Source organism: Eimeria necatrix, genomic scaffold (genome assembly GCF_000499385.1).
Source record: "Eimeria necatrix Houghton genomic scaffold, Enh_scaff54, whole genome shotgun sequence".
In the NCBI taxonomy this organism is placed as follows: Eukaryota; Apicomplexa; class Conoidasida; order Eucoccidiorida; family Eimeriidae; genus Eimeria; species Eimeria necatrix.
Window position 1 is genome coordinate 30,001 of NW_013654410.1, and position 23,187 is coordinate 53,187.

Here is a 23,187-nt window from a genome sequence, read left to right on the forward strand (position 1 = left end):
CCTCGCAGGCGAGCAGCACCGACGCAGCAGCTGCTGCTGCAGCCGTTGCAGCTGCTGCTGCAGTAGTAGCAGCAAGAAGCATTGACAAAAGGGCACTCAGCAGAGGGGCCCCCGCAGCAGCTTTTTCAGTTTTGCCCCCACCCCCCCGCAGCCGCAGATCTCGCCTGCTGCCGCATGCAGGGGCCCACTGGGGGGCCCCAGAGGCCCCCTCGAGGGGCCCCCCTCCGGGGGCCCCCAGGCCCTCCTTGCCGAGGCTGGCAGTACCCTTCCAGTCCTCGTCGGACGACAGCTCGTATTCGCTTGAGCAGCAGCAGCAGGAGCAGCAGCAGCAGCAGCGGCAGCAGCAGCAGCGGCAGCAGCAGCAGCAAGCAAAGGAGGACGAAAGCGCTTATAGTGATTACTCGGGGGACACCGCCGGGGCTGAGTCCCGAGATGAGGAGCAGGAGCGGCGGCAGCAGCAGCAGTTGGCGCTGCAGCGGCAGCAGCTGCAGCAGCAGCAGCTGCAGCAGCAGCAACTGCAGCTGCAGCAGCAGCAACTGCAGCAGCAGCAACTGCAGCTGCAGCAGCAGCAGCTGCAGCAGCAGCAACTGCAGCAGCAGCAAAGGCAGCACCAGGGAACTGAGGCCGTTGAGGCTTATGCAGACCTTGCAGGGTCCAGCCCTCGACAGCCTGCTAGGGATATTTCTGCTGCTGCTAGTAGCGAGCAGCCCAGGGCATTGATCTCAACAATAACTGCAGCAGCAGCAATGGCAACGGCAGCAGCAGCTGCTGCTGCTGCTGCCGTCAGTGGGGACAATGTGCAGCAAACGGAATCCCTGGAAGGAGCCCAAGGGAGTGTAGAGTCTGTCATTGAAGAAACTCGGGCCGTTGCTGAGCCCCAGGGCGTAGCTGATGCTGCTGCACCAAGCAATAACAGCAGCAGCAACAGCAGCAGCAGCAGCAGCAACAGCAGCAGCAGCAGCAGCAATCGGAGGAAGTCTCGAGAGGCAGCTGATGCGGGCCCTCAGGCTGCTTCGATCAATTTGCTTGACAACCCGCTGCGGCGCAGCTCAGCACATCTGGAGCAGCACGAGGCGTCTCTTCCTGCTGCTGCTGCAGCAAGTGACTGGACCGACACAGCAGCAGCAGCAGCAGCAGCAGCAGCAGCAGAAGCTGAATCTGCAGCAGCAGACGCAGAGCCACCGCTGGACCCCGCAGGCGACTGGAGAGAAAATGATGACAGCAACGACTTCGACGGACAAGGCGAGCCGTGGCTGCCGGAGAGCGAGGCGCTGGTGCAGCAGCAGGAGCCGGAAGAGCAGCAGCAGCAGCAGCAGCAAGAGCAGCAGCAAGAGCAGCAGCACGAGCAGCAGCCCCGAGAGGAGCTTGAAACGCAAAGGAAGAAAACACAAATGACAGACGCAGCAGTCTCAACCACTCCCGATAACAGGAGAGCTTCCGAGACAACGGCGCTGGTTCCCGTGTCAGTGCCAGGGGGCCCTTCAGCTGCTGCTGCTGCTGCTGCTGCAGAGGCATCAGCAGCAGCAGCAGACGCAGCAGAAGCCCCAGCGGTCGCGGCGGCTTCCGCCGCCGCCGCTGCTGCCGCAGCAACTCCGCAGGCGCATGCGCCCGGAGCGCTTGGGTTGGCAGCGGCTGCAGCGGGAGCAGCAGCAGCAGCAGCTGCTGCTGCTGCTGCTTCGCCGGTGCGCAGCGTGCAGCGCGGCATCCAGACCTCCCCCGAGCGGAGCCGGCGGAGGGGGGCCCCCCGCGGCCGCGGGGGGGCCCCCAAAAGGAAAAGGGTACTGCCGCGCACGCAGCTCGACCGCAGCGCCGTGCCTGCTGCAGCAGCAACGCCGCTGCGGCGGTACCCGCAGCGGACGCGGCTGCGGCCGCTGCTGGGGTGGATGGGCGAAAGAATAGACTATGACTGGAGAGGAATGGTGGAAGTGGTTCGCTGCAGCAACATTTTGGACATTTTCATTCAAACTGGAGACGTGGGGGCCCTCCCTGACGGGGCCCTTGCTTCTGCAGACCCCAAGAAGCTGCTGAGGAAGATGGTGCTGCAGCAGCAAGTGGCGCTGCCGCCCGCTGCGGAGGCTGCAGCGGCCGCAGCAGCAGCCCCCGCGCTCGAGGACCCGCGGCTCCAGCTGCAGCAGCAGCAGCAGCAGCAGCAGCAGCAGCAGCAGCAGGAACAAAAGACGCGGAAGCACACCACGGACGGCCGGAAGAGAAAAAGTAGCAGAACTTCTCTCGGATCCGCGGGCGGGGGGGATCTTTCCCTGCGGCTGTCTCGGAAGCAGCAGCAGCAGCAGCAAGAGAACTCCAGGGAAAGGGGGTTAAGTCTCAAGAGAGGCAGAAAAAGACTTCATAAGAGCAGCAGCCACAGAGAGAAGCATGCGCTGGGCAAAGAAAGACACCACAGAAGACCAACTCGGATCGCAGCACAAGAGAAAGAAGGGCGCACTCAGCACGAGCAGCAGCCCCGCAGCAGCAGCAGCCGCAGAAGCAGCAGCAGCGATTTGAAGTGGCCAGCCGCGACTGCAGCAGAAAGCGCCAGCTCCCCTTTGCAGCACTCTGGGGCTGATGATGCATGCAGTGGAGCTGAAGAGAAAAATGCCTCCACAGATGAGGGTGTCTTGGCTCCGGATGCAAACGGCAGTGAGTGCGAGTGCTGTTCAGCCTAGTTTCCTCAGTTAGCAGCAACGCCTCAGCAGCAGCAGCAGCAGCAACAGCAGCAGCAGCAACAGCAGCAGCAGCAACAGCAGCAGCAGCAACAGCAACGGCACCAGCAGCACCAGCAGCAGCGACAGCAGCAGCAGCACCAGCAGCAACAGCAACAGCAGCAGCAGCAACGGCAACAGCAGCACCAGCACCAGCAGCAGCGACAGCAGCAGCAGCACCAGCAGCAACAGCAACAGCAACAGCAGCAACGACAACGGCAGCAGTGGTAGTGGTAGTTGTAGAAGTATTCGAGATGGGCACATTAGGACCACAGGGTGACCACTGGTCTTGTGTATATGCTTCCATTCTCGTTGTGCTGCAGAAACCCTCATAAGACAAGAAGAAGCAACGTGGCGGGGAATTGGTCCAAGTGACGCCATGCAGGTGGGCTTGCATGCGCAGGCGCAGAATATATAGAAAGCAAAGAAATATGCATGCATTTGCATATGTAGTTGAATACATTCAAGTTTTTTTTTAAATGTAAATGGATGCTTATCTGCCACGCTTTTCCGAGTTTCAGTCCTATGTCTTCACGCACATGCACAAGAAGCATACTATTGCCATTCATAATATTTGAACCAAGTTGATATGTGGAAACATGCATTTCTGCCCTTGTGTGTTCCTTGCCATGGCATCTTTTCCACCTGCATGCCTATTTAATGCATTTATAAGTGAATGTTATGGTTAATGAATAAGTATTTCATTTACTTGGAAGCTTTTTCTGGGTTTGCAGCACTGGCTTTGGGAGCCTTTGGAGGTATCAGTGGCTCACGTGCTGTGCGTGTTGGCTGTTGGGAGTTATGAATCTGTTCGTAAATAGACTTCGTGAAACCCTTTTTCTTTGTCTAGATAGACAATCTATTTCTTTTTCTGTTTTGGTTTTGCTGCAGCTTGCTGTCATCCGCCAAGGCCGCCGGCTCGTGTCCTGTAAGCTGCGGCTGAAGGCAGGCTTTGTGAAGGGCCCCGACAATGCACAGAAAAAGGAAATAGTGAGACTCGGCTTGCTGCTGCTGCTGCTTTGAAGCGCTTGTGGAGTGCGCTGCTGCTGCTGCCTCTACGGCAGCGTGTCTTGCTGCATCTCCCACTAGCTGTTTGCTCTATCTTGTGCCTTGTTTTGGTCTTCGCCTCATTCTTTTCTGTCTGGAGTGAGCGTGCATGCATGCAGTTTGGCGTAGTGCTCTCGGGGGGCCCCCTTGTACTGTCGGTGCACGGGGAGGAGTCAGAGCTGCTTTGTGGGGCTTTCTTTCAAGTTGCCCCGCACGAAGTGTGGAGCCTCAGGAACGACCAAGAGTAAGTCCCACTGCAGCTGTTGTCCCGTTGCAGCAGCTGTTGCTGCTGCTGGATTTGCCTCTTTAGTGGCTGTGGCAATAGTTAGTCGCCGTTGCTGCAGCTTTGCTGCAGATCCTCTTCAGCTGTGCAAAATGTTCAGCAGCAGCAGCACGCGCGAAGATAGCCTGAGACTTTGTTATTGTGTCTGTCAGCGCAGTTGAATGCACTTCGACTTCTTTCTCAGCATTCGTTGTGTATTTGCGTGAGTGCGTGTTGTGCAGGGATGGGGGCTACGCGGAAATCTACCTTGCATGCGTTTTGCTAGATGCCGCTGAGTGACAACGACACTGGTTGCTGCTGCTGCAGGAGCTGCTGCTGCAGAAGGAACTGCTGCTGCGGCCCCCCCTAGCCGCTGCGTCTGTCTGCCACCAGTTTTACTTTGGGGCTTTGTTGTGCCTAGGACTTGTTTGCAAGTTACAACAAGTGCATGCATGGACGCAAACGCATGCAAGGGTCGCATGCGCGCGACGAGGGTGTGGTGCTGCTGCTGCTACGTTTTTGAGCTCAAAATTAGCAGCAAAAGCAGCGCATACTGTTGAGTCGCGTCAATCAATTGTTACTTCGCGTTTTTAGCGGACACGTCTGCAACTGCACGTAATACATATGTTTGCAAAGAAATACTGCGGCGCATGTGTTTATGTGTGGGAACGAAGTACTGCGCATACGTACATGCATAATGTATGTACTTGTACACACACATACGTGTATTTGTTTCTCACAAGCTTCAAAAGGGCGCACAGCACAGAGGCAGATTCGCCCAGCAGTGTCAGCCGGTGCTGCTATAGGTTTCTGTACAACTACGGGGCATTCCCCCCCTTATCAAAAAAGTCAATAGGGTCACTAGCAGCCTCTGTTTGAGCGCGTGAACGCGAAGCAGAGACGGCTTTTGCTGCAGCTGTCTTCACCCACTTCCCAGACTCTCGCTGCAGTGGGTTTCCTTCGCTTCACGGAACTTGCGGAATCTCCTTTTCCGCCATTGTCCTGGGACGGAGAGGTCCACTATCTGTTCGCCAAAGTTTCCTGGCGTGGGCTTGTGCTTGGCACTGTCACAGCATGGTAGCAATACCGGGGGACGAGGGGAAACGCTGCTGCTGCTGCTGCTGCTGCTGCTGCCCCTGCTGTTCGTGCTGCTGCGATGTGGCCGCTGCTTCAAATGATGGGGCCGGCTGCGATAGCGAGGCGTAGTTCAAACACTTGGTTGCAGTGGAGAGGCTTAGACCGGCTTGGGCCCGTTAGGCTGCTCCTCCTCCCTGGCCTCCTCCAGGATCTGTTCAAGAAACCTGACGAAGCAAATGGCGTTGTCTGTGGTGTCGAAGGCCACGGCGATGGCTCGGCCAGAAGTTGAGAGTCTGAAGCCCACAACCTTGGGGTCTTTGAGCAGCTTTGCGTCGGCTGAGGCCTGGTCCACCGCTGAGGGTCCATAGATCCACGAGTCAATATCTTTGTACGGTATAGGCCTCACCTTCTCCTTGAAAGATAAAGTCAGGGTTTTCTTCGCTGAGTCCAAAGTCAACCTGCACTCTATCCGCTGGCCATCGGGAAACAGGACCTCCACAGTGTTACCCTCAGTGTACTTCTGTAGCCATGCTGCGTACACCCGAGGCGGCACATCCTTCAAGCCCGCAAGCGCCAGTTGCTGCAGCGTCACGTTTGCCTTGTCCTCCTCTTCGAAGCCGCAGCACGCAGAATTCCCCATAGTGCACCAATTTTCCGTGTTTTTAAGGCGGTGTGCGCTGCAGAGGTTGTTGCACTGCGGGCTCGCCGCTTTACAGGTGCTGCAGAAGGACCCCAGCGCCCAGTGCAGACCGAAGTCTGTGTCACAAAAATTGCGCAGACGGCCCAAAAAGAAGATGTTTGAATGTCAATTGAACCGTTATATTGAAAGAAGAAAAGAGAAGACGAAATGTGCAGCAGAAGTCAAGGGCTTATCGGAGCCGTGTCAAGCTGCCTTCGCTGCGGAACTGAAGCAAACAATCCTATGCGGCCACTGTATCTCAAACCAAAGAAAGAACGTTTAGAATGAGTTACATCAAGCAATGCTTCCTCTTTGGAACAATTTCAAACTCAAAACCGTGAAACCGTCGCGTCCGTCAGCGGACAAAGCCCGTCAGCACCCAGCTGCACTGGAGCCCAGAAGACACTTCAGGATGCACATAAACGAATTTCGCTTTAATTAATTGAGTCCTACTTTTAATAGGCGACTAATTAATATGACATTGCCTGAATGAAGGCCATATATGCAATGCAACTTCCACTGCGAGTGTCAACGGGTGGTACAGGAATGGTCTCACTGGTTCTTCTGTCGTGAGCTCTGGATGTTCAGCTGAACAGCATTGATATTTTGAGCCTTTAGCTATCCAGTAGTAATATGATACTATCAGCCTTCACAAAACATTGAATTCGGACCTGCACATACCCTATCCACTGCTCTGGGAGTGTGCGGCACCTTGTGGATCAACTGATCTTCATTCTCAAAGTAGACACCTTCATGAGTCCTTTTTGAAGTACTCGTTTCTCTGCCACTGAAATATCTCAGAGTTTCGTTCAGCTTTAATTTTACTGATTGGCCACCGTACTGTCGCCAGGAAACCGGGTCCTTCGCTCACAGTGCAAGCGCCCGGTGAGAGCAGGATAAAAGGCAGTGGACTATGTTTTGCAGTTGTGGAAAGTATGCAGTAGCGTAGCATTGTATGAGAAGTAAAGCGTTGAATCAGAGGACGCTGTGTCTACCTCTGGCGATAAATCATTTGACTGGCACTAGTTCCAGTTGTTGGACGCTGTATGCAGTGACCAGCACGGTGGTGGACACAGCACTGCAACTAAATTAAAATGTTTTCACGTGTAGCCTATTCATGGCGCACATGAAACAGGATAAGTGCCTCGAAACGTGTGAACGGCTCTCGGCGTCGCAACAGTGCTGACGCTGCGCCCTGTAATGCTTTGCATATCTGCTAAAAGCAGCACCTGCTCGTTCACTATTCATCTCAGGATTTCGCACCTCAAATACCTAAAGGTCTTGATCATGGCACATTCATTTGTTTGTGCATTTGTTCCTCAGTCGGTCTGGCAGAGGCTGTGCATCGAAGCACTCCTATAAGCATCCCGCGAGCATTTGTCTGGCCGCACAGCCTGCAGTTAAACGTCTGCCTAGAAATCCATTCGAAATGCAGCTACGACCTAGCTGATTGCACAATAGCCAACATCTTGTGTGCTGGGCATAAACTAGTGAAGCAAATGCTGGGTCTCGCAAGTGCTCTTAACTGCATCGCTTATCTCTTTCTACCTTGTATATGTGGTCTGCAACTAATAAATGTTTTTCAGCTGCTCCACTCACAATCTCTTAACACAGTGTAGGCACACTGGAGCAGATGGAAGCTTGCTCTTGCCTCGCGCCGAATGTGAAGTCTTCAATGTAACAAATCGTTTCACTGCAGGCTGTGTATACGTGGATGCTTCTGTATAACGGCTTGAGTAGCAATCTGGCTTGTCGAGCATGTGTTACTTCGAAACAAATCTTGATTATGATCTCCGTTCAAGTCGATATTTCCTGTTCGCTCACTGCCGGCAGTAAAGTATGAAGCAGTTGCTTTCCAATTTATTGCACCGCTTGGGCGAAGAGGCACGCAATTCCCCCAATTGCTCAAACTCTTGGTGAAGAGAAAATTGTGTTATTTGTGCTGCACAGTAAGTGCGAAATAGCGAATCGCCTTCACGTGCCTCAGAGGCTGCGTCAGCGTTGCAAAAGCAAGCAAAAAAAGAAATTCGCCGACACTGTCTCGTCTGTCATAAGGGTCACCTCACTAATAAATCCTGTCACGAGCGCTCTTGCAGGCGTTTACTGTGTGAAAAAAATTGTCAAGGAACGTGCTTAAATCTTGTTAATTTAATGGCAAGGGCGTGTGATTTTCCAGAGGCTTTGTGACGGGATTCTTGTAGTCCGCAGGTGCTTATGCTGCATGCAATGCATCAATGGTTGGAGCAGGCGCTTTATATGATATCTCTGGCATGCGATGCGCTGCACACTGCATTGCAGTGAAGCTCGTTCCAGGTTTCTGCGACGCTTGTCACCTTTTTCATGCAGCAGAAATGTTTTAATGTGACTTGTAGGGCCGTGAGTGCGAGCTACTTTGGCATCGGTGGTAGGTATAAGTTTATGTCACCTTTTTCATGCAGCAGAAATGTTTTAATGTGACTTGTAGGGCCGTGAGTGCGAGCTACTTTGGCATCGGTGGTAGGTATAAGTTTATCAGAAGTGCGCAACTCACTGCATTTGCTTTTGGTTCAGTGAGCGAATTCCGTGCATGATGAACAGTAGAGTTTGGGCCATATCAGCCGTGTATTTTCATTGAATGTAAATGAGCTGCTGGCTTCTAGTTTGGAGATGTCCAAGTGTTCTGTATATGAGCTTTTTGTTACTGCCAGCCTTTAACTCATTTTGTCGTGCCATTGATACTGTGAACGCCCGTGATACGGTCAGAAATGAACTACTGATGTACTGCGGCAATTCTCGACGTGCTAGGTAGCCACTACCTATTACTGGATCTGGCATCACACCCGTCTTCTACCTGGTGGTCGCAACTCACAGATTCACGCTTGAGTATGACTTGACGCGTCTGCAAGATTTGTTACGCCATTCACGCGAACAAGCAAACACGTTCCTTTAGTGGCGAAGACATTTCGGCAGACCAGACACTCTTTCATTTTATCTTGCCAACGGGCACCTGCTGCCTTGCATGAAGTACTCGCTGATACGTGAACTTTGAAGCCTTTTGCGATGCCATCGCACTTAATTGCTGTAGCTTAGCCGTGAACTATTATGGTCCGCGAAACACTTGATGCTTCACAGGAAATAACGGAAAAGGTGCCCGCACTAAAGCCTTGAGCCACTGAGAAGTAGCGGACGTTTGAAAGCTCAAGTATTGTTTGTTAATCGTTGAAATATTCAAGTTTGCTTTTTGCAAGTGTGTTTGATGTACGAAAGAGATATGCTTCCATCAGTCTCCGGTTATCAATAACTCCAGGTTTGACCTGTGTATAACTTTGTGTTTAATATTCAAAAGCATGAACTAGGATTGCATTTGACATTGGAGTAAGCAAAAACGCAGTTTCGCCTCCTGAAATGTTTGGCGGGAACTATGAATTCAAATAGCAGTAGGCAGGCTCTATGAAACTGGCTTCTTGCATACAGGAAGATACACTGCAGAAGGCGCCTTTTGGGAAGCTGACTCCTGCTGCTGTTTAGGGTAGCTTGCTGCAACTAGCAGCCAGTTGCTACTCTTGGCATCTCTCGTAAAGATGCAATTACTTATAGAGTGCGTGTTTGCATGCGGTGATTTTGAAGCAACTGCTGTGGGCAGTGAGATAGAGTCCAACGAATTCCTTCGCTAGTCAAGAGGAAAGGTATGGAGAATGAATGGCTTATCCTTAGCGGCAAGACTGCCGCAGTACAGCTTCTGCTTCGCTTAAGCTTATATGCTAAAACACATGTTGTTCTTAAGTATAAACGCGCAACGGCATTGAAGTAGGGAATATTTTGTAACTGTTGAGCTACAGCCACATTGTGCTTCCGTTGGGCCCTTCCAAATTGTCAAAGCGGCTGTCCGGGTCAAATCATTTGTTTCAACCTCGGTAAAACATATGTATCTTGGGTTGCTACACATCAAGCCCTACGTTCTAGCCTCTCAGCGCTAAATCCATTTCCCAGAACACCAGCGTCGACCGTGAGCCGCTGTGTTCATCCAGAAACCCCCAAACCCAAACCACGGCAACGCGTGACCAAATGAGTTGGGATGCATTTGAAGTGAGACTTCTGAATCATCGCAGAAGGCTAGTCGCTTCCAATCAAATTTACGGGATCATTGGGTCTGCGAGGCCCCACACCAAGCCGAACTGCGTGAGGCTCTGTCGCAGCATGATGAAGCTTGAAGATTCTTAGCCTTTATTTCCTTTATCTGAAAATATCGTACACTAATTTCTGCTGTTTCCGCTTTCTACCGCCCTATAGGCCCTCATTCGGGAGCCGGTGACCCATTGCTCAGGCACTGCAAAGCCCCATTTCCTTTTCGATTTTCTCTCCCCTGTCTTTTTCATATCAGCCTTAATTGCCCATGAACTGCACGTAAGCCACTCAACAGCCCACATCGGGCCTCATGCAGCCCCAGGGAAGGGCTGACCTACTCACTTACATCCCTGGTCTTATCGACAGAGTCTTCGCGGCAGCAGGGACCAGCTACCAGCCCATCCAGATCCCCTTTTGCTAAGGGCTAATGTTCAGGGGATTAGCTTTTAGAGGCTAGAACTCGAAGTTTTATTTCTCGGCCTCGCCATGGTGGAGGGTACTGCCTTGGCGCAACAGCTGAGTGCTGCCGCCAAGGGAGTTCAACTAGGGCGTGGGGGTGTTCATGGGCTGGTGGGATGGCTGGAGCCCTTTTCTGTTGCCTTGGGTTACCCTGATGCTCCTACAGTGCCTCAGACGAAGCTAGGTAGGAAGGCGGCGACTGTGCGGGAGCGGGCCCAGCAGCAGCTGCTGCAGCAGGAGCAAGAGAAACTCCCGCAGCAGCGTCAGCAGCTGCGGGAGCTGCTGAAAGCATATAGCACTGCCTCTCCCGCTTGCATTGAGCTGCTGCAGCTGCTTGATGCATGCACTGGTCGCCTGCTGCAGGCAGCAGCAGAGTTTGCTAAGGCAGGCCAGCGAGGATTGCCCGAAGGCATAAGTCCCGCTGCTGCTCGCGTGCAGCAGAAGCAACATCAGCAGAAACAACAGCTGCAGCAGGAAACATGTGAGGTTGACGAGGCAACGCGAGGGGCCCAGGCAGCCTCACTTCTCGCATGTGGCATTCTGGGGGAGACGAGCCTGGACTCTGTTCCTGCTGCTGCAACAACACGCCACCGCCTTGCTGCTGCTATCACGTCTCCCTCACGTTTGTCGTCTCTGAGTACAGTGCTGCAGCCCTTTCCTGCTGCTGCTACAAGGGACGCCGGAAAGCAGTCCGCTCTGCTGCATTTGTGTGTCTGCCGGCTCCTGGCAGCTGCTGCTACTTGTTCACCAGCAGCAGCATGGCGCATCGCTTCAGCAGCCCAAGGAGCAACAGCAACAGCAGCGGCCGCAGCAGCAGCAGCAGCAGGATCCATTCATGGGGTTCTTCACAGCTTAGGTGAGAAAGACGCACAACAGCACCCCCTTAACCAGGCCCTCACTGCCTTGTGCGAGGGGCCTTCCCTCCGTTTGCTGCAGGGGCGCAGCATCAGCAGCAAACGAAGTGGAGCCTCAGTGGAAAGCAGCCTGCTGCCACCTGCGCCCAAGTCCCAGAGCTGCTGGTGTCAGTGCCCTCATTGCACGGATTCCGAAGCAGCCGAAGCAGCAGCAACGCATGCTGGTGACCCGGGAAGTAGGCCAGAAGATCGTCAGCTGGTAAGCTCCAAGAGGGGCTGGCATAATGCGTGGGGAGCTTTCTTCGTCCGGTGCTGCTGCCTCTCCTGTCGTGGCGAGACTGACTTGAGGGGAAGCGCGAGGACGCCAGAAGCGAAAGCCAGCGGGCCCGCTGCAACTGCTGCTGCTGCTGCTGCTGATTTTGGGACGAGGCGACACTTGGAAGCTGCTGCTGCCGCAGCGGCTTCTGCTGCCTCCGATGTACGCTCAACTCTCGAGGCCTTTCGCTCTCGCTCTGCGCGGGAAGGTCTCGGCGGCTGTGGCCTTGTGCCCATTCGTTACGCCCTGCGACAAGAAGCCCTGCGGCTGCTGCTGGTGCTGCTGCTGCACCAAGATTCGCTAGTGAGCGATGCTTTGCTGCAGCCGAGAAGGCGTCAGCTGCAGCAGCAGCAGCAGAAAGCGGTGCCACAGTCAGGCGTAGGAGACCTTGCTTCTACTAGCAAACAGGGGGACGGCTCGTCGCTGCTGCGCTACGCCATACGCGGCCTGTGCACAGACCGAGAGCTCGACGCACTGTGTTTCTTGGTGGGTTTGTTTGAAGTGTTTATGGCGCGGCCAGGGCGCTCTAGAGAGGCAGAGGCAGCAGCACGGCGGCTCTTTCTGGTCTCCGGGCCTGGGGGCTTCCCACTTCCCGTGCTGCTTCAGAGGTTCACAGCTAGAGAGGATCTCAAGCACCTGCTAGTGCCGCTGCTGTCACGTTGCAGGGCCTCCTGCCCCGTGGAGACAGACTCAGCAGCTGAATCACTTTCCAGGAGGAGAAGTCCGCAAAATGGCCTACTCTCTGGCGCTGACAATTCTTCAGGGCTTCCAACTTCCTTTTTTAGCAGCTCGTGGGTGCTGCAGCGGCTACTTGCGTACCTACTGCTACTAGCAGCAGGCCGAGGCGGCAGCAAGGCGCCTTCAATATCTGGGTTCCCTGAAGAGGCAAAGGCTTTTACAAGGGAACCGGGTGTTGCAGGATCTATTGATTCAGCACTGTTATCTTTGGCCCTGGGGATACGACCGTTGCATTTGCCCCCACAGCAGGAACTGCTGCTGCAGCTCTTTAAGGCTCACCCTGCCCTTACATCTCACTTCCTCAACAAGCTATCCGGCTTGCTGCTAAGTCCGCGGCAGTCTGCCACGTTTGCGCTCTCTTGCCTGTTCCTCTGCCGCATACTTGAGACCCCTTGGAGCCAGCTACCATACTACCGGCAGCGGCAGCATCAAGTGGAACAACAGCACCCCATTTGTGGTTCGGGGCCGGATCTAACGTTGCCTGATGGGGATATGGGCTTTGCTTCAGTCAGTGAAACAATGAGGACCCTTGGGGTGGCTGAGGATGAAGAGAAAGAGGATCTCTTCGGTGACCTGGAACCCTTGCGGCTGCGACATTCGCAACAACAGCACAAGCAGCAAGACGCGCTGCAGCGGAGGTGGCGAGCCGTGGCTCTTGAAGTGGCCCGAGTGGCATCCCCAGCGCTGCTTCTGCGACAGCATTTGTCGCAGTGTCTTCTTCAGACAGACACCCGAGTGGCTTTTTGCGGTATTGCTGTCTTGCGCGCCTGTTGCCAGGCTCTGCGGTGCATGCACGACCGCTTCAAATACAGTCCAACACTGCAGCATCTCCTCCTGGCGCAAGCAGCCCTCAGGCTGCCAGACGCGAAAACCCTAGTAAATTCTCTTTTGCGGCTAGTCCAGCAATGGCAGCAGCAGCAGCAGGGAGAGCAGCAGCGGCATGAGTCAGAAAAGGTAGGGGATCCAGGCTCTAATGCCGTGGAGGTGACGGGGGATCGTTGGCTCTCCGACGAGGCTCTCGCAAGGGCAGCAGCAGCGTCTGCTGCTGCTGCCGCTAGGAAATGGCAAAAAGAAGAAAGCGAAAGACTAAGGCATGGTGACTCAGAGGAAAGTGATGGCGATGACGTGGAAGTGCATGTAGAGGGAGTGGGGGAGGCAGAGGGGGACGGGAGCGATACAGATGGAGAGGATGCAGGAGGTGAAACAAACCAAGATAATCTTAAGGCTTCTGCAGCGGAGATGGGTGTTAGTGTCAAGGACTTGATGCAACTGCTGGTGCGGCTAACCGCGCTGGACGATAAGCTGAATGGGTACCAGCTCGTATCTGATGACAGGCACATGGACGCCGAAGAATGCGATATGGACTTTGTTTCCTTCCAGTTTCTACGTGGGTGAGTACAAAATTGGCGCCCATAAAGCTGAGCCTTCTTTCGCAATGCCTTGCAGGCCAGATCAGCATATTGAGAGTATCGAAGGCTTGATGCTGCACGTAGCAGCTGGGACTCAATGCAGCATGTAATGGCACTGAACACGCTATGTAACGGGCAGGGGCATTTGCTGGATCTCACTGTGTGTTGCTTTTGGATAAGTACGCGCAGACTAGCACAATGTATACACATTGTCGTACATTTGCAGAAGCCAATTCACATAAGAAACCATGTTCACAACTCGGCCAATGCATACAACTGTGCGCGCAAATGCGCCACGGTTGGCACACGCATTAATCGATATTAGCTAATACGCGTTTTCTTGTCTTGGCTTTAGGTGGATGGAGACAGCAGAGATTTATCAGGAGTTGCTGACGCCATCATTTCCTCTTGACTGGGGCAAGCTCCTTTGCACTTGGAGGACGGGAGACGGCGCAGCTCAGTCCTTCCATCTTTGCTGCAAGTCCCGGCTGATCGCAACTGACATAGCGCGCTTAGCAGTGCAGTCGAGGGGAGGCATGGACAGCTGGGGAGGTGAAATAGCTGCTGGGTGCTCAGTGTCAAAGCAGCAGCAGTTGCTGCTGCTTCACCTGCTGCTTCAGTGGCAACGAAGCGTGAAGCGCAGCCGCTCCAGAGAGTTGGTGGGCCCATATGGGGGCGACGTTTCGACTGAAGGCCGATTAGAGCCGCTCTCTTCAGACGCTCTGCTTCAAACTATTCTGCAGTGAGTTGACGTCCTATTCTGGTTATCCTGGACCGTAAACCCTTTTTCCCGACGCGTTTTGGCAGGCGCAACGAATAGCTGTGAGGTTGTGAGAGCTTGCAGTGGTTGCAGATACGACTTTTTGTGATGCTTTTAGTATCATTATGCGGGAAGGAGGGATATGCGTTATGTGAGCGGGCGGGTCTTGGGTGCATGCAGGTTCATGCACAAGAGTGGTATGTTCAGAGGGGCTACATCTGGGACATCGGAGATTGATGAAGCGTCCTTGTGGCTTGCCGCATTGGCGGAAAGCTCTTGCTTCCGGTGCAGTGCCCTCTACTTTGTAGCAATATTGAGGCTGGCGAGCGAGCAACGGTTGGCTCTGCTGCCGTATACGGAAATGCGTATTGGCAGGGACATGAAGGGAGCGGAACAAGAGGGAGAAGAGATCGAAGAGCTGTCGAGCCCATCCCTGTTCTCGGCGGCTCTGCTAGCACACCTGTCAGTGGCCCCTCGTTGCAACGCTGGTAAAGCCCTGTTTGTGGAGCTTGCCCCCTTAGGTGTAGCGGCGCCGGCAGACAGCTGCTGGGGCTGCAACGCAATGCATTCGTCAGAGTTCTGTGCTGAAGCAGCGACGAGCTGGGCCGTGCAGGGCTTCATGAGATGCTGTATTCTGTGTCCTTCAATAATCTACCCTCTCCTTAGAGTCCTGCAGGCCGAGGGTCCGTGGCGCGTTCTTGGCTCTTCACTGAACGTGAGCCGCGAGCCGAATTCACCAACGGGGGTGGAGGCTGCTAAGGCTGCCGCAGCTCAACATCCCCAGAGCAAACTCATCAATAGATATCGTAAGCGACTTCTGCGCTTTCTGAAAGTCTCTTGCCAGCCACATGCTCAGGAGGTCAGCGAAGAGGGAGATGATGCTTCTGGGTCACAGACTCTGGACTACCAGCTCTCGCAACTGCCTCTTGTGTCATCACCGCTGGCCGCAGATTGGGGCCTCCCTTCCCCAGTACATGCAGTCGCTCCAGAGGCGTTACTGAGGATATGTGCGGTTCGTATCCCGGGTGCATCTCCAATACCTCGTGGCCCAGTTGGATCTGCAGAGCGCGCCAATTGTTTGGGGCTTCTGCGTGCTCTGACGCGGCATCTTGACCAGTCGCTGGAGATGGAGGCCTGTGTAGCGACAGAGCCGTTGGAGAAACTCATAGAAGTAAACCAGCAGACGCGGGATCGGCTGTTGGCATTGTTGTTGCAGTTGGAGGCCGTGAGCCGTCACCTAAGCAACATCCAGGCCACAGAAGGCGCAAACGACTGCCTGGAGGATGGCTACAATGAGATGCGTTTTGCTGTGCTGCCGGTGGGTGCCGGAAAGGCAGCCGCATTGGAACAGCTTTTCCGCCTGTCAACAATAGCTCTTGGCCGTTGTGAACACCTGTCGGAAGGGGCCGCGGAGTCCGTCCGACACAGTAAGCCGCCTGTGCCACATGCAGAACGCAACGGACGGAAGAAAGGCAGGTTTGAGCCATCATTTTTCACTAGGGACTTTAAACACTGGGTAGAGTTGGGGGCAGCATTATGTGCCCACACGGCAAACCTATTCGAGTTGACCGCTGCTGGAGTGACCCTAGAAGAAACCGCCGGGCTGCGGCTGCTCTGTCGCAGTGTGGAGTTCTTCGCTGCATTGGTGTGGGCGGAAGACCAGCTGACCCCTGAGGCCCAATCGGCTCTCACCTTGGCTGCATGCATGCAACGACTGCGCCTCCCTGCTCTTAGTGGTCCCATTTCTGCGCAAACAGAAAAGCCAACCAAGCATTCACAAACGGAAGACACTCAGGAGGGGCCATTGCAGGCACTTTTGCTAGGCCTTGTTCGGCGCGTTGCAAGAGCCGCGAGGCCTTTCGTGTCTGAAGGTGGACGACCGTTGCTGTTATTGGCCTGCGAGTTAGTGCTAAAAAGCAAGGACAAGACTTCATGTCCTTTGTCGTCAAGAACAGCAAAAGCATACTCATCTCTACTGCACCTAAGATGGCTGCTGCCCCTGGTTGAGTCCTGGGGACTGGCGGCTTTACCTGCGCAACACAGAGGAGTGGAGGAGGCGATCAAAGGGCTTACATACGGTGAAAAAGCTCTCACGTTGTCCCTTGTGTTGCGCGCGTGCGGGGAAGCCCCAGTACAGTCTGTTAGCTTGGAATCGGCCGCCGATTGCGTTCAGAGGCTCCAGGCTTTGCCTTTGACTATGTGTCTCCGGCTCCATTGCTTTTTGAAGTGTTTGTGGGGGCACCAGAGAGCAGAACATCACATTGCACCGCTGGAGACGGCGCAGCAGCAAGCCACCTCAGAGGATGCTACCGCCGCTGCACCTGGTAGCTGTATCCTGGATGCGGCTGTACGGGTCATGTTATGCCTCTGCTTTCAGTGTATCCCTGCATCAAGCTCGCTGCGAGGTGCTGAGGAAAGTGCAACGGCTGGCGAGGGTGCTACGATTATTTTTAGGCAAGGGCTCATTAGGACACTGCGTGCTTGCTGGGACCAATACGCTGTCCTGCGCTATACTTGCACAAGACTGTTTTTGTCATCAGAGGAGAAAGCAGAGGATGCAACATGCCCTGTACTTCACCCGGCGGTGCGCCTGGCGCTTCTCCTGCAGTGGCGAGAACCAGTCCAAGGGCTACCAGCTCGGTTCTACCCTTCGGTGGTTGCTGCCCTGCAACAGTGCCAGGAAGAGCGGCCGGAGGGCAAGGCGGGTGCGAGGGCTGACAGCAGGGGCACACGAAAAGGACGAATACGGGGAACAGGGCCGACGAGTGCGACGGCGGACGGCGCCGAGTGGGCAGCCGATGTGTTGGAGGCATTGAAGTTGACGGCATATGCGCGTGACAGCAACGGCGCTAACAGCAGACGTGTCCGAGCCAGGGGAGCTCCCTGGCAAACAGCGGCGGCTTTTCTTGGGGACAGAGGGGGTAATGCAGAGGCCAAAGACTTGGCTGCCGACGCCCCTGCAAGGTGGTCTGCAGCAGTGCAACAATTTCTCACCTTCCTCTGCGTGCAGCAACCAGGAGGTTACACCGCGGCGCGCCTTGGGATGCAGCTGGCTCAGGACCTCGAGAGTATTACAGGGAGGCTAGATGATGACTTCATGGTACAAGAGGGGTGAGGCATGTTTTGGTTTCAGCCTCGCTGTCCACAACAGTAACTTTTCACAATAAATTTTCTTGTTATGCCAGTGACGTAGATCAACGGTTATCGAGCAAAACCAGGGAGTTAGCCACTTGCTGTTGCCACAATGGTGTGTGTAGTGCCATCAAGTGTCTCAAAGCGATGTCTCATGAGCAAATGCCAGGATGATTTCTCGTCTTTGCGGCTCCCTGTTGCTCGTTGGTTTGTTAATCAACTGCCCATGCCCGGTTTCAAGCCAACGCCTGAAGGGGCATGTGCTGTGAGTGCTGCGTTTGCGACGCAGGTGGCCTGTCTCTGGATGGGTGCGCTATCTGGCAGCATCTCTCATTCTGCAGGCAGCAGAGGGCGATGAAAATGTTGCAGTTGCGGCTCTCCACTGTCTTGCCGCGAACCGCACGGGCTTGGGGGCGTCGCTGAAGGATTTGAAAACGGAGCTCCGAGAACTACAAGATGCCCTTCAAGAATTCGATTTGTCTGACGACTCTGCTTACACTGCGGGTGTGGAATGTGCTGCTGCCGCTGCAGCGGATTTGGCTTACTATATTGGGGCCATGAGCCGCGCCTCGCACTTGGGTAGAGTTGTTCTGGGCGCTTTGCAATGTGGACTAACTGCTGATGGCAGCTTGACGAAAGACCAGCGACAGTTCTTCAAAGCTCTGAGACCAAAGGCACAGTTAACCGCCTGCAGCTTTCTTGAGGTAATTGGGTCCTCTCCACCAACGGCGGCCATTTGCCGGGGCGCGGAGGCACTTTTGAAAGTCCCTAGTTGCATGGTCCCTCACCCCGATTCACTTTCACTGACGTCTGAAGTTATGGCCCTTCAAGCATGGACTAGCCTTCTGCTGCCTGCAATTCAGCTAGCTATGAGTGCAGCTGCGCTTGAGCCTTCTCGTGAACAAGCAGCGGCATATGCTAGACGAATGGCCAGGCAGGCGCTGCTTTCGCCAGCATTTCGTGCCCTTGGCCACTGCGCTAAAGAGGCAGTCCAGCGCACGCTTACTGCTACGAGTGATGGGGCATGTGAAGCGACGAGCATCTCAGTCGCTCTCATGCCCCTGCTGCAGTGCCTATCTCAGCAGCTGCTTCCAGCAGCTAATGACACCGGGAGTAGCGCACACAGTGTGCCGGAACAAGACGAAGAGGGTGAAGAAGAAGCTCTATGCCGTCTTTCTGAGAAATGCCCGGAGTTATTTGAGGCACTCATTAACTTATATGGGGCGTCCACATCTTACGTGGACATTTACCTTTGCCGAATCCTTATGCTGGATAGCGCAGGCTCAGAGTTGTGTGGCCGCACCACTGAACAGGAGGGACCAGAAGGGCAGCAAGGAGGGCATTCAAATGAGTTACCTACGGAGATGGCAGGGGATTCTGCAGGCAGCTACGACGCCTTCTCTAATTTGCACAGGTGGATGGCACATCTTCCTGACTTTCGGGAAGTCTCAGAAACAAAATTCAGGGAGCAGGTGACGCCTCTTAGCAAGGGGCTTATTCTCGGGAGCCCTTGTGATTGGTTAGCCCTTGACCCGAGGCGCGTTAAGGATACACTGGAGAATTTTGCTTTCCACGCAAGGGTTGGAAGAACCAGGGAGCCTCCTGATACGCGCATGCGAGGGCAGTCGCTTTCTGAAGGAATTTTAGAAGCACAACAGAGATTCCTGGAGTCTGCGCTGAAGGCGCGTTCGATGTTGACCACAGTTAGCGAGCGTGAGGCAGCTGATGGCATGGAGGGTGATGCAGAGGCAGCTAATGGCACGGAGCACCGGCAGGCAGCAGCTTGCATGTCTCATTGCCTGCAAGGCTTAGCGCTGACTGTGGATTCCGGGGCTGCGTCCTTTGCCACTGCGGAAAATAGCGCTTACGACGTTGCTTACGTCGTGCCTTATCTTGCCGGGCGACTGACGACGGCTTGCTTCGTTCTGTTGTGGCGGTGGCAAGTGCTGCTTGAAGAGGAACAGTCTTACCAACAGCAAGCACGAATGCAACGGGAGGAAGAGGGATCCACGGACCCAAGTGTTATCTCCTCACGGGCCGCCCTGGCGCGGCAACGGCCCGTTTGTGCGGCGGAACAGGCACGGAGAGCGTGCGGTGTTGCAGGAGCTTGGCTGCGCTCCCTCAAAGACTCGCAGGGGAACTGCAAGGATGGCGCTGCTACACCATCTCGCCAGGAAACTTCTCAGACGGCAGCAGTACATTCAGCAGAGACAGTTGGTGCGGCGGCCTCTGGGAGTGCGACAGAAAACGTGAGTTCCATAGCAGCAACAAATCCAGAGCCACTAAAACGACGGAGGGAGGATGTTTGGGATATGGATGAATTCGACCCCGACGTGGTGCAGCGAGCAGTCACGCGAGTCAGCACATTTTTGAAGGCTGCTAGGCGTATTGGGCGCTTTTGGCGACCCTTAGATGATGATTCAATTGCAGCAGAAAGAAACAAAGCTGCGGATAGAGAGGTGGCGCAGGCATTAGAAGTTTGGGGTGCTTCTGTAGATGACGGCGATCAGTGGCTCAGCAGCTTTGCCAGTGGAGGGAGCCTGCAGTTGCTAATTATGGCTCTTGGCTGCCCAGTACGTTTCATACGTTTCCTGCTTGAGTAAATCGTTTGGCATTTGCTGCTATGCTCGGCCTCGTGAGGCAAGAGACATTAGTATGGAGGCCTCGCAGGTTTGAAAAGGGGGCGCACAAAGGCGTTATCGGACCGAATGATAGGTCTTCTAGGAAGTGATTCAACTTTTATGTGCGTTTTGGACTTTTTCACAGGATAGAATGACGAGGGAAGCTGCTGCGCACGGCCTTTCCATGTACACGCACCTCCTGCAACTGTCCGCTGACCGATCGCTGCTGTGCCACTTTGCGGACGTCCACGAGTTTAAAATGCAATGCAGAAAACGTCACGCAAATGCTACGTCGCAGACTGCGAAGAGGCGCGACATGAAGCAACGGCACAAGGCCTCCACCTTTGCCTTTCGAGCAGTCAAACAACTGTTGACTCTCCTAGGCTCCCTCATGGCCTCCATTCAATCCCCAGAAGGCCTCGTGGACAAACAATGCGAAGAAGGCAGTGCACTGGAAGCCAGAACAATGCCAGTACGATTTTTGAGCGGGCAAGCATATGCTGCGGCTTTGAGTGGGTGCGACAGGTGGTGCCAAGCTATGCCAAGCTGAAGATGAGTTGCTTCGTTTTGTTGTTTGTGTTCAGGTTGTTTCGCCGGTCGTTTGCGCCTTTGCTGCTGCAGCTGTGCCGCTTCTCTTTCTCCCAGACCTTTCGTTGTATCCCATAATAAATTACGCTGTTTTAAAGCATCCTGCTCTGTCTTTGCTGCTCCACGAGCCTTGTATGCCCCTGACTCTAGCAGCCTTGCGGCAGCCTCTGCTGGGGTCGGACGGGATATTTTCGCGTTTGCTGCTGTCCACCTCAGTCGCAACTTCTGCAGCGCAGAAGCAGTTTCTGCTGGTGGCTTTGAAAAGGGCAATGGCAGTTTCACAATGCCTTGGTGACGGCTGCATCACGCTGAGCTCGAGGCTTAAGGCTCACAAGGCAACCCAAGCAGTCCTTCCCCCACCTGCCCTGCTCGCCCAGTCCACGCTGCCACTGATGTCAGGGCCTACCTCCAACCTCTCTTTGGTTCGTAGCATACTGGACGCTCTTCTGCTGGCAACGGCTGCCCCCTCCTGTCTTTCTGCGTGCACTTGGTGGCATGCGCATGCTGCCTTCATCCTAGTGTCAGCTCAAACGAGGAAAGACGACCTTCATGAGTTCGAAGGGTCCGGCTATTCGCACGTGATGGCAAATGTGCATCTTCCACTCGCAACAGTTAATGCGCAACACCTGCTGCAACGATTTGGTATTATATTGTGGCTCGATGCGCAAATAGAGACAGCTCTTTCATCCCTTGTAGGGAATCGTGAATCCAGTGGAGCGAACAGATCAGCAATAAGCGACTGCGCATGTGGAGGAAGCCACCAGGTGTCCATACTGCCAATAAGAGAGCATTTACTCAGCGAATCGCAACGCGTTAAGGGCTGCTGTAGAGGCAGCAAAACGCAGGCTCTCCCTGTTATCAATGCATCAAAGTGGGTGCAGCATATGAAGGACTGCACGCGTCTTCTCTGGTCACTGATTACTGCTGCCACTTTGGCTGCACCACTGCCTGACTTTACTGCGGCAGAAAGGCGTCTGTGGGATAATGCTCACCGCAGCTCCGGCCTACGCTCAACTGATGGGACGTGTATTCACAGCCACTCGTGTGTCTGCAGCAATCTGCCTGCAAGGTGCTTTGGCTATGATACTTCAGCGACGGCTTCGCAAGCTTCGTCTGAAAACTTTCCAGGGGCTGCAGACTCCGAGCACAATGGAGCATTCTGGCCGCTGGGTACGGGATACGCCGATGCCCAGCTGTTGCAGGCTGTGATGGGAGCACGGCGCCAACTCTTCAAACTGCGTCGATCAGCGAAGACAGAAGTGGGGGAAGATCATGGCAAATGCGATGCAGCAGTCAACGGAGCTTCGGTCTCCAATAGTGCTGATGGTTTGTTTCTCCACTCAGCTTGGCAGCTACAATTAGAGCTCCTACAGGGAATCCAACGCCTTGCACGTGCATGGCTTGCATTCGCAATGCCCATAGGTGCTCGTGCAGAGGCTTCTGACGGCCCCATTGAGGGCAGATTGGGGTTTGCCGACAGCGCGGCATGGGCATCAGACCTGCTAGATGCATCGGTTACTTGTCTATCAGGGCTGTGGGCTGTGGCCGCTTGCAGTGAGTCCCTGGGCTTGATTTCTGAGCCGAGCACTGTCGCCGAGCCAGCAAATCTTTCCCAAAAACAACTGAAACTCCAAGCATCTGCATGCTGTGCAGATGTCCTGAGGCTTTGCGCCCGGGCAGCCGCCCTGCAGGAGGACAGCCTCATGAAACACTGGCAACTACCGAAGCACAGTGGGATGTTCGGTCTTTGCTCCTCCCGCCCACTATGGAATATGGTATTCACCCATATTTGTAACAGAGGTTTAGGGCCGGAGGGTTCAATTCTTCACAGTCAGGGCGACGCTGCGGCAAAAAGCCGCTGCGTGCTTCTTGCGCTGCTTCAAATAAGAAGCATATGTGGATCGGATGCTCACCTGCAGCAGCTCATTGCGGTTGCCGCAGGGCTTTGAAAGGGCAGCTCTGCAATTTTTATGATCTTAGCTGGCAGTACGGCTAAGAGGCAAACCTTAGATGCGGGTATGCAAGCTACGGCATCTACGGCATAAGAATTGTTTGCCGGGTCAAGCAACTTGCGTTTTCACGCTGCGTGTGGCTGATCGAATGTTTCCACAGAAAAAGCTTGTGCAATTTACGGATTATCCTTGACATGAAGAAGAGCAGGCAGTGTAATGCGGAAAGCAGCGCTGAGTGCCGCAGCAGCTTCACGGGTTTTCAAAACCCAAGATGCGCCGCCCGACGTGGAAGAGTCTCCGCAGTCTATGCTCTTAGGTTCAGTCATAAAACAAGCAGTGTAGTGAGGAAGTTTGCCATTCAGTGCGCAGAACCAAAGAAAGATGACAGCAGCATTCATAGTGGGGTTTGCTGCTCTGCAAAGATTTAGCTTTGCTTGCGTAGGCGGTCCACAAGTCTACGTTTACGTGTCAGTTGCTATCGCCACTAAGT

At 54.4% G+C, this 23,187-nt stretch overlaps 3 protein-coding genes across 3 annotated transcripts; 2 read left to right on the plus strand and 1 right to left on the minus strand.

The window, feature by feature from the left end:
• Positions 1-2,033: 2,033 nt before the first annotated feature.
• ENH_00062320 (hypothetical protein, conserved) lies at positions 2,034-3,631 on the plus strand (the record flags this gene model as incomplete). Its single annotated transcript, XM_013582027.1, has 2 exons — positions 2,034-2,637; positions 3,591-3,631. The coding sequence occupies 2 exons, from the start codon at positions 2,034-2,036 to the stop codon at positions 3,629-3,631; spliced, it is 645 nt and encodes a 214-aa protein (XP_013437481.1).
• Positions 3,632-5,242: 1,611 nt separating this feature from the next.
• ENH_00062330 (hypothetical protein, conserved) lies at positions 5,243-5,725 on the minus strand (the record flags this gene model as incomplete). The annotated part of the gene is made up of 1 exon (XM_013582028.1): positions 5,243-5,725. The coding sequence occupies one exon, from the start codon at positions 5,723-5,725 to the stop codon at positions 5,243-5,245; it is 483 nt and encodes a 160-aa protein (XP_013437482.1).
• Positions 5,726-10,354: 4,629 nt separating this feature from the next.
• Positions 10,355-22,694, plus strand: ENH_00062340 (hypothetical protein, conserved; the record flags this gene model as incomplete). Its single annotated transcript, XM_013582029.1, has 6 exons — positions 10,355-13,626; positions 14,000-14,386; positions 14,585-17,515; positions 17,826-20,109; positions 20,303-20,629; positions 20,742-22,694. 6 exons carry the CDS (start codon positions 10,355-10,357, stop codon positions 22,692-22,694), a joined length of 11,154 nt encoding a protein of 3,717 aa, XP_013437483.1.
• Between the last annotated feature and the right edge of the window lie 493 nt (positions 22,695-23,187).